The sequence below is a fragment of the Oncorhynchus mykiss genome, chromosome 12 (genome assembly GCF_013265735.2).
Source record: "Oncorhynchus mykiss isolate Arlee chromosome 12, USDA_OmykA_1.1, whole genome shotgun sequence".
Taxonomy (NCBI): domain Eukaryota; kingdom Metazoa; phylum Chordata; class Actinopteri; order Salmoniformes; family Salmonidae; genus Oncorhynchus; species Oncorhynchus mykiss.
In genome coordinates, this window is record NC_048576.1 from 36,628,201 (window position 1) to 36,641,175 (window position 12,975).

General features: G+C 41.6%; 1 protein-coding gene across 1 annotated transcript; it reads right to left on the reverse strand.

Moving 5' to 3' along the window:
- Window positions 1-1,558: 1,558 nt before the first annotated feature.
- LOC110537522 (AT-rich interactive domain-containing protein 5B) lies at window positions 1,559-12,933 on the reverse strand. The gene is made up of 10 exons (XM_021623627.2): window positions 12,797-12,933; window positions 9,520-9,666; window positions 9,138-9,245; window positions 7,537-7,942; window positions 7,139-7,257; window positions 6,719-6,866; window positions 6,410-6,462; window positions 6,162-6,259; window positions 4,421-4,553; window positions 1,559-4,193 (listed from the first exon to the last, which is right to left on the reverse strand). The coding sequence occupies exons 1-10, from the start codon at window positions 12,815-12,817 to the stop codon at window positions 2,724-2,726; spliced, it is 2,703 nt and encodes a 900-aa protein (XP_021479302.2). The 5' UTR covers window positions 12,818-12,933; the 3' UTR covers window positions 1,559-2,723.
- Window positions 12,934-12,975: the final 42 nt, after the last annotated feature.

The window sequence follows — 12,975 nt, forward strand, 5'->3', positions numbered from 1 at the left end:
CTGGAAGGTCTCAAGAAATTATTTGCGATACCATTATGCCTTGAGGTTACCAAAACACTTTCTCAAATTATAGCAATTGACACATACCCAAGTGCAAGGCCTACTAAAACGCCTATCTCTGGGCTGTTCAATTATTTAATATATCTGCACTGATATTTTTTGCTTTGTAGCAAACTCAACAGTTACTTCTGTAGTGTAGAATATCCTTCCTCCCCTCCAGGACTGTTCAAAACAGTCAGGCCTCGCATAGGACAGTGCTGGCCTGTGGTCTCCATCTAGTGGTCAATTTAGGAAACTGTCAGTCTCTATACTTCTTGCATTACAGAAAGAGACCTTTTCCTACAATAAAGGGGCAATTACCCAGACACAGATTAACCCTATTCCTGGACTAAAAAGCAAGCTCAAAGGAGAATCTCCATTGAAATAGATTTTATAGTCCAGGATTAGTCACCGTGTCTGGCAAAACATGGATGGACTCTACAAGGTGTCGAAAGCGTTCCACAGGGATGCTGGCCCATGTTGACGCCAATGCTTCCCAGATCCAGTTGGCTAGATGTCCTTTGAGTGGTGGACCATTCTTGATACACACGGGAAACTGTTGGATGTGAAAAACCCAGCAGCATTGCAGTTCGACACAAACCGGTGCGCCTGGCACCTGCTACTCTCAAGGGTCCCCTTCATCTACACGGATTGAAGTGGATTTAACAATAACGGATCATAGCGGTCACCTGGATTCACCTGGTCATTATGTCATGGAAAGTGGTGTTCTTAATATTTTGTATACTCAGTCTATAAACTTATGTTTTTCAGATTTTTGCACATTTAATATACAGTGTTAAAACAAATGGTTGAAACAACCATATAAATCAAATTGTCATCGAGTACAGGAGTCAAGATGTGACACGGCGCTGGCCGTACTCTAATACACAGAAATTAATACTTGAGACAGATTTCTTCCATGAACAAGATCAACAGATACAGATTTAAATAAAGACAACTACATGACATTAACTCTAGCAGGTGTTCAAGAAATAAAACAAAGGGGGAAAAGAAAAGCCAGTTGATCGGCGACAACTGCAAATCAATTCCATACGCTGCAATTTTCTTTTCTATGAATTATGACCATCCATATGTTAAAGTTGAAGATACTTTTTCCCCATTTGAACCATTCCAGAAGTTGGTATACTGTGAACCATCTAATAAAGTACCAGTCAGACAGTATTCAAAGTACTTAAAGACGCAAAAACATTAAGTTGATTTTGTTCTACATGCATAATTGAAATGTAAACATTTGATCTTAAACTCTATAATTAAACTAATAACATCAAAAAGCTACAAACGATTTAAGTAAAAGCATTAAATACCTATTCAACTCAATGAGGAACTTGCCACACCAAAATGATGTGTAGCTCAACTACTACATTTTGCCATCTCACCCAATGGCCGGCATGTGGACCATTCACCTCAATGGTATGCGGACACTTTTAAACAAAGAAATAGACCAGGCTGCAATGACGATAAACACTCAATATAAAACAGTTTGAGCCACAACCAGCTGTAATTGTTTAACCAAATATTTAATAAGGATATCAACAGGAAAACTTTTTTTTGTAGGTTTTAGAAAAGTTAAATTTTTTGTAAAATTCTACAGCCGAGAACCTTTACTCTCTTTATGGTAATCATACAGTAACACATTTGGTGTTGATAGTCAATAAAATCCCCCTGCTACTGTACATCTGGTCTGGGAACACCCCAGTTTACCGTAAACAAAACATGGCATTTCAGATATCTGTCTGACAGAATTACTGGTGTCAATTGACTCGGAATAAGGCAACAACGACTAAATCTCACGTTAACCAGGCCAGTGGTGTCAGAATATTGTTTTTGAAACTAGACAGACATTAAAAATACATTACAATTGGCATCAGAAAGTTAAATAATAAATATTGTAAGTGACTTCCGCATAAAAGGAAGGAAAGGGAACCAGTACAGTAGGAGTGCAAATCCTGCCGTCGTTGGAAACAAACAGGAAGTAATAAATGCAAGACTGAAGGGCACTACTGGAAAACAATCAGATGTTTTCCTGGTTGTTGCCATTTGTGTGACTCCGTGAATGACTACAAATCAGAGCACAAGAGATTTAAGGCACATCTTTTTGTATCCTTGATCCTATGGTTCTAACGATGAACTTCTCCTTAAGATGCTTTTGGAAAACTTGGTCCAGGAAGGGAGTGGATTGTTATAAAAACCTCTGACCTACTGATTGTTTTGTAATATACTTCATTTAACAGTAAAAAGAAAAGAAAAAAAACTACAGTATTTCCTACGAACGTAGAATACAAGTTAAGCTTTAATATAACTACATAATTCAAGTTAGATGAAGCCCGAAAGTTGTATTATGCATAGTATCATACAATGTACAGAATTAGATCATTGAATAGTGTCAAGGCAAATGGCAGTGTTTTCAAAGGTGTGTGTGTCGTTACTGAGTTCACAGGATTTTAGTCTTTGATTGTATGTTTGAGAGTTACCTCCCATAAGGGAGAGTGGAGGAGTGATTGTCGGTGTTAGTCGTGAGGCTGTTGGGGTTGTGTGCAGTTGTTCAGGTACCTTGGCTGGGCCTGGGTTGGAGGCAGGACAGAACTGGGCAGCCCTTTGACAGAAGCCTCAACATCACATCTCCTCATCCTCCTGTTGGCCCCCAGAGCCACTTGTAGAGTGGGCTAAGGAGTCCTCAGTCCCCTCTCTGATATAGCATCCTCCATATTTATGGTTTTACCCTCTTCTTCTACCCTCTCCAGTTTACTCCCCTCCACTACTGCCTTTTCTCCCTCCTCCGATTGCTGTTGTATACCATCCTCCATTTGAACAGTTTCAACTGCCATCTTCTCTTCTTTCCCATTCTCCCACATCTTTATATTTCCTCCCTCTTTCTCCACCCTCTCCTGTTCTGTTCTTACAGAGCAGTCTTCCACAGGCTCCACCTCCACAAAGCTGCTCTCCCTCCAGTCCTCTTCCACCTTCACCTGGATTACTGGCTCAGAGTCAGACGTCCTGCCCTGGTTCTCCAGAGGGGTGTCTCCAGAACCTTCCCCAGACTTGGTGAGGCAGAGCTGGGGAGATGGAGAATTGGTGTCTGGGCTGGTGGTGTGACAAGGCAGCTCCAGGAGGAAAGCCCTTGCCCTGCTGGGTGAGCTCAGGTCCTCAGCCTCCTCGCACGACTCCATTCTATGCCTTTTAGCTAAGGGGAGTGTGGTGTCACCATTTTCCTGATCCCCTGCAGCCATCCAGGAGCCAGTATCAGAGGCAGATCTTCTGGTGGTGGAGCGCTTGCTGAGGTTGAGCGGTAGGGCCTGCTCTGGGGGAGGGGTGATGGGTAGACAGGGCTTGCCACTCAGGTCCTGGGCTAAGACCTCCGACAGCCGCTTGGTGAAGGAGTGAAGCTGGGCCAAGCCCAGCCGTGTATGCATCAGCTGGCGCACCTGCAGGCTGCAGTCCAGATCCAGGGGTAGGACCCGGAGAGGGGGCAGGGGAGGCCTGCTGCTACGGCCCTCCCTGGTGCTAGTACTGCTGTTCCCCCCCCCCTGGGCTGCCTCATCAAGCCCACACCCCAAACACTGGTGGTGAGACTGCAGATGGGGCTGGTCCCCATTGGGAACGGGGGTTTCTGAGCTCCCTGCCTTGGCCTGGAGGTGGAAGCTTGAGGGCTGGTGGGAGGCAGGGTCCTGGGTGTTTAGACCAGGGCTGTCTAAGCTATTGAGGCCCAGTCGGCTCCTAAAGAGATCCAGGGGACAGGGGCTTTTAGAGGGCCTGAACCCTCCTAGGGAGCCCGCTGCGTGGAGCCTGGGGAGATCAGACAGGAGATTTGCAGGAGACAGAGTGGGTGATGGTGCTTGAGTATCCCCGTTCGCCACCTTTACCTCCCTCTTGGGCAGGAGGGGGAGGAAGGGGGCAGACATGGGGGACAGTTCTGGGGTTAGTGGCATGTTGGCCAGGTTTAGCCCCTGGAACACAGACATGGACTGGAGAGAGGGGTCCTGCAGGGGTTTGGACCCTAGGTCCAGGCTGGGTTTGGCTGGGGGAGACAGGACCACTGGACTGGCCTTGGAGGCTAGAAGTTTGGCCTGGTTCTTTTTGCCTGGAGGTCTGCCCCTGCCCCTCTTCACTACCACCACACCGTCTGGAGAAATAGTCTAGTGAGAGAGAGATGCCATACATGAGGATGGATTCAGTTACACTTTCTGAATGATTCTCATGTTAGTCTCTATAATGTAATAGAATACATTAATTTACTGAATATCAGATTCAGGTCAAGCCAAGACAACTAGCGATGACAGCATATTAAATATCAAATGACTGACATGAACTGAGCAAGTCAACAATAAACTGTATGTGGAGTGAGAGATGAGCAGACACTTACTGGAGGAGGGGTGGGGGTTGCAGTCTTCTTCACCAGCGGTCTCCTCCCCCTGCCCCGGATAGGCCCAGTGGATGCTGGGAGTTTGAGTTCTGCTCCTCTTCCATGTATGTGCTCCTCATAGGGAAGCATCAGCCTGAGGGAAACACACAAAACCAAAAGTTCCAAAATGAAAAACACGTTTTGTAAGGAAACACCAATGCCAAAAAGCCTAAAATGCAGTGGATTTCAACCAGGTATTGTACATCCCATTAGCCTAGGGGTCTCTAATAGGTCAGCCCACCAATGAGCAACTAGCCAAACAACTCTGAAAGTAAAAGCAATTTTCACGTGTTCCACCGCAAACGATCATAAACAAATCTCGCAAGTGTGGGACTGGTGACACCCTCCTGCAAGCTCCCAGCTGCTATCAACGCAACATTTACATTATCCCACCCCTGGTTAGCCACTATTGGCTTAAAAGCCAAAACTAAAACACAATATCTGCCAATTAATTTCCAACAATATTGCCTCAATCTATGTGGTGAGCGCGTTTGTCTATCACTCCGTGTGTAGCCAGTTGATGTGATAACCATCTTGTGGGTTGACAGAAATATTTTCCCTAAAACCTTAAATTAAATGGGAGGGAAAGATGAACGGAGCAAGGTACAGAGAGATCCTTGATGAAGTCCTGAGCGCTCTGGAGCAGGTTCTCAGACTGGGGCGAAGGTTCACCCCCCCCAACAGGACAACGACCCTAAGCACACAGCCAAGACAATGCAGGAGTGGCTCCAGGACAAGTCTGTGAATGTCCTTGACTGGCCCACCCAGAGCCCGGACTTGAACATCTCTGGAGAGACCTGAAAATAGCTGTGCAGCAACACTCCCCATCCAACCTGAGAGGATCTGCAGAGAAGAACGGGAGAAACTCCCCAAATACAGGTGTGCCAAGCTTGCAGTGTCATACCCAAGAAGTTGAGGCTGTAATTGCTGCCAAAGGTGCTTCAACAAAGTACTGAGTAAAGGAGTCTGAATACTTACGTAAATGTGATAGTTTATAAAATGAGATTTTTAAATGATGCATTTTAGAATAAGGCTGTAACACAACAAAATGTGGAAAAAGTCAAGGGGTCTGATTAATATCCGAATGCACTGTATATTATGAGTAAGTATATCATTTGTATCTTATTTGCAAACTTTGGCATGAATCAGCAGCAGTACAAAACCATCACTGGACAGGCAGATTAGACCCCACATTCTTCATTCACTAGATGTGCAATTAAAGGGCCAGATCAGAAATTAAAGGATAATTACACTAAAAACTCAATGTGTTAGTTTTCTTTTGAGTTGTTAATTAACCATTATTTTACCAGGTATATTGACAGGAAACTATGTACTACTTCCTCTTGTACACTAAGGACCCCGGGAAGAGTTGCAGGGGAGAAGAGACGAACGTGCCCATTTGAAAGCTAGAATTTTTTTTTTTTAAATAGCTTGTGACGATTAATTTTTTTTAAGTATCTCTCATGCTAGAAAAGGTTGGAGACCCCTGCATTAGCCTATAATTCTAGAGAAATAGTATATATTGAATTGGTTTATTAAATCGTATCAGACCCCTGAATCAGCGTTTCTCACAGCTGAAGCCTGGGTTATATTTTGCACTGTGGTTATAAACATGGTTTTCTTTTGTCACAAGAAGAATAGGCATGCTTTAGGTGGGGCACAATGTAAACTGGTCTGGGCACAAGCAGTGTTCCTGCCTCACCTCTCATAGTGCCTCCGTGTGCAGGTGGCTGCGCTGGTGCTGCCCGGGCATCCTCCTAGTTCATTATACACTTTCTTCCACAGACGCTGGGACGTCACCTACAGGAGAGAGATTGTAAATGGTTTAAAAGTCGTTTTTAGACCGTTAATTATTTCCATAAACATGAACTCATTTGCTTAGCTATTGCAATCGTACCACTATTGTACTAGATATGTGGATGATACAGAACGATGGCCTTCACTACTCACCCTCTCATGGCCGCCCAGCCGTTTGACTACAGAGTACATGACAAACAGGTCAACTGTAGACACGGAGACAGACAAGAGTGTTAAAGCATATCATAGGTCCTAGGAGCTGTGGCCTTGACGGTCTGGTTTACAACGCTGACAGATATACAGCTTGTTCAAAGACAGAACCGCACGGTGGGAACATTTTATTTCGTTCCGTAGGGAAAACTCATCAAATCAAACTGAAAGTACAGCAAAGGACCCTTTGTATTCAAAACCTTTGGTAGGAGTATTAATGGTGGTTGATGAAGTCATCAGTGAGCGACTCACTCTTCTTGAAGCCGAGGTTGGGAACCTTGCTGATGGGTGAGCCGCAGCGCTCCATGTAGCAGTAGAGTTGATCCAGGAACAGCTGCTCATCAGAGTGGGGGAGACAGCCCTCCTCACAGTGCATCTCCACACTGCCCATCACATTCTCCTACAGGATACATAAGGTTATAACAATACTACATCTAGTAATGCTGTACAGCCCCATTCCAGTTGGTGTCTATTAGGAAATGTGGAATTCTCACGTCTAAGAATAGTAACTACTTGGCATAAAGAGTGTATTCTGATGCATTTCATGACAAAGAAACCTAAAAGGTAATTACTATGATATTAAGTCATTTCTACGTGAATATGAGGTGAATAATAAGACATCTGAAAGTTATGTAGCCATATCAACAGTTATTAGAACAAAACAAAGTGTACCTTCATTCTCTCTATCCAGGACTCTGATTGGTTGAGGGCTGGTGGCTCCATAGCTTTCTGGCCTTCTGGCCTGCCTCTCCTCTTGCGGGGTCGCCCCTTCAAGCTAAGAGAGGTGCATCCTTGGAATGAGAGATATACATTTAATCCTAATTCAAAATAACAAGATAATAATTTGCCTTTCAAAAAACATTGAACTAAGTACAAAATTACAAGATGACCACAACATACAGTAAATGAGTTAATATAATTGTTTACGGTTGCATTAATTCATTTGAATTTATTGTCCACACATTTTAGATTCCATTGTCTAATTAGGGTTAAAAAAATATATAATCACTTCAGCCATTGGCCACATTTACATTAATAGAGAGATCAAGTTCCCCCAGCCTGCTGCTCACCCAGCTGTGTCCAGACACTGGTGTTGCTGTCCAGGGTGGGGTGGTTGAAAGTATCCCGGCAATAGAGGACTTGTGTGTTGTGTTGGGCCACCCTGATCCCTCCCAGGGCCAGCAGATGGGGGTTCTGGAGTCCCAACCCTACCTCGTCCTGGATGCGCCTCTGCAGGGCGCGGAAGCGGCAGTACTGGGGGTAGCTGAGCACCTTGACCCCTAGACGCTCACTCTCAGCCTTCTCTTTGAATGGCGTTGGGGCTCCGTTGGTAATGATAGGGGTGGGTTTGTGATGACCGTTGGTCCTGCTGGACTTCTGGCTGCCTCCTTTCCAACCTTGAGGTTCCGGACAGGTCCACCTCACCAGATCCTCCACCCGCACCACTATCTTCTTAGAGACAGCCAACACCTCATCCTGAGGGACAAAACACACACACACACACACACACTTAGATCTCCATTAAAGCCATACTACTTTATTTGTGCATACCCTCCTCAAAGAAAGGGCCACCAATATTATTTTTATTTTTTAAGAATCAAGGAAATACATCCCATGCAAAAACAAATTGCTGTGAAGAAATTCCCTTAGACTTCACTAAGTTAGTAACCCTACTAACCCTAACCCGTTTCTTTAGTGGACACAGAATGTGGTTGGTTTACAGTTCTTCACCACATAGGACAAGATTAAGTTCTCCCAGTCAGAGTACCAATGGCCTGTGGCACATGAGGAGCCATCAGAGCTCTCCTACGCCTCCCAGACCCGTTTGACACCAGTGACAATGATCCACAGCACTTCTGCCTCAGGCACTACACACCTATACCACTGATAGAAGCAAGCTGGCCTATCTCACACATTTTTCACATTCACCTCCAACTATAGGGGACTACATGAACAACAAACTGTAACAGGTAAAACATTTTACCATGACTCCCCTCTAAAGAAGTTATTTTTCACTATGATTAACATAGCACTATAGTGAAATAGGAGACTTTGGAAAACCTGGGATTCATGATCCCAGCAAAAAAAAATGTTTTTTTGGAATGGAATAAATAAATAAAAATACAAGTATAACATCTCATAGAACTACTCTTTGCCATTCTTATGCACGTTTAAAACTTTAGGTATGAAGAACATACTTTAGTAAGAATGCATTTCATTATACATGAATTGTGCAAGTTAAAAACATTTCACAAATAAGAAGGGGAAAAGTGACACATCAATCTAATGATTCTTGTTAATAGTTAGTTATGTGGCAACCATTTGTAAATTGAGATTGTGAAACACTTGTGGTTAAACAAGTAGGCTAAAAGCCAGGCACACACAATCCATTATTGCATCAACCCAAGCCAAAATTTGACTATGGAAGAAATGCACAGTACAGTATGTCCTTTCATGAGATATGCTGTCTATGACATGCTAGTCTAGCAATGACATATGGCCGGTAAGTTTGTGTGATTCTTGGTGAAACAAAGTATGACAACCACACTCAGTGTGTACAGTAATGTAGATTTTAAAATGTACATAGTTTTAACATTTTTATAGTTTAGTTTTGAACACTTCTACATTATGTAAAACGATCAAGCTTGGTGGTGCCCTGCCCCCTACCCACCTCGCCATGCTCTCTGGTTCTGCCTTTGGGAGTATCCTCAGGGAGGAAGTAGAGTCTGGAGCTGGCCAGCAGATGGCACTGGGCCTGGTCCTCCCACAGTAACATCACCTGAAATAAGAAATACATAGAAGATGCTTTTATCCAGAGCGACTTACAATAAATACGTAATCGGTACAGTGGCACAAGAAGGAATTAATCCCAAAACTCTGGGGTCCGTTCATGAGGGTGCAATGTTACAGAACGTTCATAATCAGGTAGAAATCCTTAGGGAAGAACAGATATTGAGTATCCATCTGCAACGTTCTACACAGTCACCACCCTGAATACACCCCTTGTATGGCAAGTATAATGTGCAATCTAACACAGCTATTAGAATTCATACCTCAGCAATGCCCACAGGTTCTTCAGGGCCACAGCGTACATAGTAGAACTCCCCCAGTTTCCAGACCTGAGCAGCGGACCCGGACCCACAGCTCACTGACTTATAGAAGGCAAATGAGCCGCGCAGGTAGGAGGGAGCACCTAACCACTGTGTGAGCGAGAGAGAGAGGCCAGAGTATTTCAACCATTCCCGTCTGTTCAATGACAGGGCATGTGATCTGAATCAACCTCGATCCATAATGTAAATGTAGTCTTGTTCCCCATTTGATTTTCATGGAGTCCATTTAAGCTAAATTGTAATATGGTATGAATACAACTCTGTTAAAGATTTGCTATTTAAATCAACTTCCTTTAAACAGAAAATAATACACAATTTGAATAATAGGGTGATTCCTCACAAAACAAGACCATGATTTTTAGTATGTTCACAAAAAGTAATCAATAGAAGGGTCATTTTTAAAGCATATTTGAGGAATAATTAATTGAAGTTTAAACATTTGGGAAATTTTGTCTTTAAGCATTTAATGTTTCCTCTTTAGCTGTACCGCTTGCTCAATAATGAGTAGTATTGGATTTAAAAAAACTACATTAATTCAGGAATATAAACATCAATACTGAAACAATAAAAAGTATGATTTGGCTATTTGTTTTAAATTATATTTTCGAACAGGCGATGTAACCAATTACAGCCATCATACTTGTATCATTGTAGATCCTGCAAATCACCAGCAGAGGGCGACCATTTTGAATATAGTTTCACATTTACTGTTTGGTTGGATCCTAACTCTAAAAGTATCTGAAATCCCACTTTGGAACTTTGAAATGCCCGTAGTGTGTATTATGTTTAATACACTCTTAGAGGCCTTGGTAAGGCCAAAATGTCACAAATATTCCAACTTTAAATAATAATTTTTCAATAATGTTTGAAGATACAAATGTCAAATATATGTCAATAATCCTTCCTCCAAAAGGACCCTTATATGGATTACATTTCGTGAAAAATCCCAGAAATCATAGTCTTCTTTTGTTACAACTTGGCCATCATTGTAAATAAGAATTTGTTCTTAACTGACTTGCCTAGTTAAATAAATGTTAAAAATAATAATTTAAAAAAGCTAATAGTACAACTAACTTTTGAGCCCATCACAAATGTCCGTAATCTAGACACAGGAAATTTAATTTAAATTGCAAAACTCAAACAAATACAGATGTCATCCCTTCTATGTGTACAATTTGAATGTCAAACAACTCGTATACAGAAAAACTCATTCACATGATACCAATTATCCATTTGGGCCATGAGCATAAACTTTCAGATTCCACCAAATGTTCCTGGCAAAGGCCTGCATTCCTCCCCATTTATCAGCATTAGTTCATACATGTTGTTCTGCTCAATATATGGCTCTCTATATGAGAGCAACCTCGCTGCTACTGGCCACAAAGGACAGCCATTTTCACTAAATTACAATGGCTTTCAATATCTGAATTAGGCCAAATACAGAGCCCGCTCTGCTTTCCACCCTAGTGTCACCATGCACCAATATCCATTCCAAAATATCTAATACCCATATCTAATCTATTTAGTAGGCAATCCGTATTCACAGATAGTATGATGTGACTGTATGCATATTTGAAAGGGTTATAAAAAATAAAAGGATACAATTGGATATCCAACATAAAACACTTGTTTTGTGATGAATCAAAACTATGAAGAAATGAGTTGTAAACAGGCTATTTTAATTCATATAAACCTTAAACTCTGATGGCCTAATCTAAAAATATAATATATTTATATATATATATATATATATATATATATATATATATATATATATATTAATACCCCTGTAGTTCTATTATAGGGTATATCCTAGCTGCCTAAATGAGGAAAATGCTCAAATTCGCACCCCTCGTACCCGCCCATTGTCGGCAACCCCGTCCCCTACCCCCCTTCCAATGCAGCAGGAACAGAGCTGTGCGTGCACACGTTGATCACTTGGCCAACTAGTGGTGAAAACGAGGCAAGGCTGATTTTACAGTAAATCCTTAAACCACATAAAACTGGATTTTCAATTTTTAGAAGGATTTTGAAGGGGAAAAAACGAACCTACTGAAAGGATACGTTAATGCTCATGATGGCATTTGATATAGCCTGCACTGCTGTTCCAGAAATAGAGAAACGAATGGAAAATGTGTTATTTCTGCAAAATAACAATGTGACCTTGGATATCCTATTATACAAAACATTGTCTACACAATATTACAACATTATACGAAGTGGAAAAGTAGGCCTATATCATTAGACATTAGATAATTGGAACATATAATATCCACCATAACTTTGAGAAACATATGATTACTGTATACGCTACAACTTAAATATCATTATGAGTGCAGTATAGCCTATATTATGTTCAATCTTTCTGATATTTAATATAAAACCAATATAGGCCTACTGTTACTGAAGTCCTACAATTCGACAGAAGTTTTTGGTGGGCCTGGTATTATACAATCAAGCTAATCCTCGCAATTTCAAGTACAAAGTACAGCGATTTCCTCACAATATTAACATTCCATTTTGAGCTATACCAAATAAACACGATACATAATGTCAAGGATTTTTTTATACCCATATGTTGGCCATTTGTTCGCTAAATAAACTGCTCCACCTTGTTCCTTAGATTATATTTTAATCTTTAATATCACGTCACTGCAAATGTAAAATATTAATTTTCGACTTACTCCAAACTTGATTTTAAGTTACAATACCATCGATTTGGTTGAAAAACAAGCATAAAAATTTCTTAATATTGCGGAATCGTCAGATAAAATTGTCTTTAATGTGGAAATGTGGGGGTGGGGGTAGAGAGGGAGAACGTAAGTAGTCGACACGACACACAAAGAAATCAATCATTAACAAGAAGAAAATATAGACATATTGAAGTTGAATTAAATTGCAAACCCTGACCAATAAAATCCTATAATCATGTCAGCGGAATTTGGGGCTTTCAAAATATAATAGCGAGCTATTTTCTCCCTTGGAAAGTTGTGACTCATCCAGCAAAGTTGTAATTGCGAAAGTCTTTTTAGCTTGATAGGATAACAATCAATTCGACATTCTAAACAAAATTACAGATTTGAAAAAGGGCAAACTGATATCAAAATGAGACCGATACACAGTCGGTTTATTTTCGATATCAACAGGTAAAAGTGGCATGCGTGCGCATAGGAAAATCACGATTTATTTCAAAATAATATAAAGTGAGTGTCGGCTTTACCTGTATTGCATTCTGCTCCATTGCAGTAACACATTCCCTTATTCCCTCTCAGAGCCCCCTATCAAGTTACACAGCCGGGAACTCACCGGCACACAAACAAATGCTCAAGAAGAAAAGGTTTCTCTTTTTTTGTGAAAATAGGACAGGATCTAGGTGTGGCCAAAGCTGTTTGCGAGAGT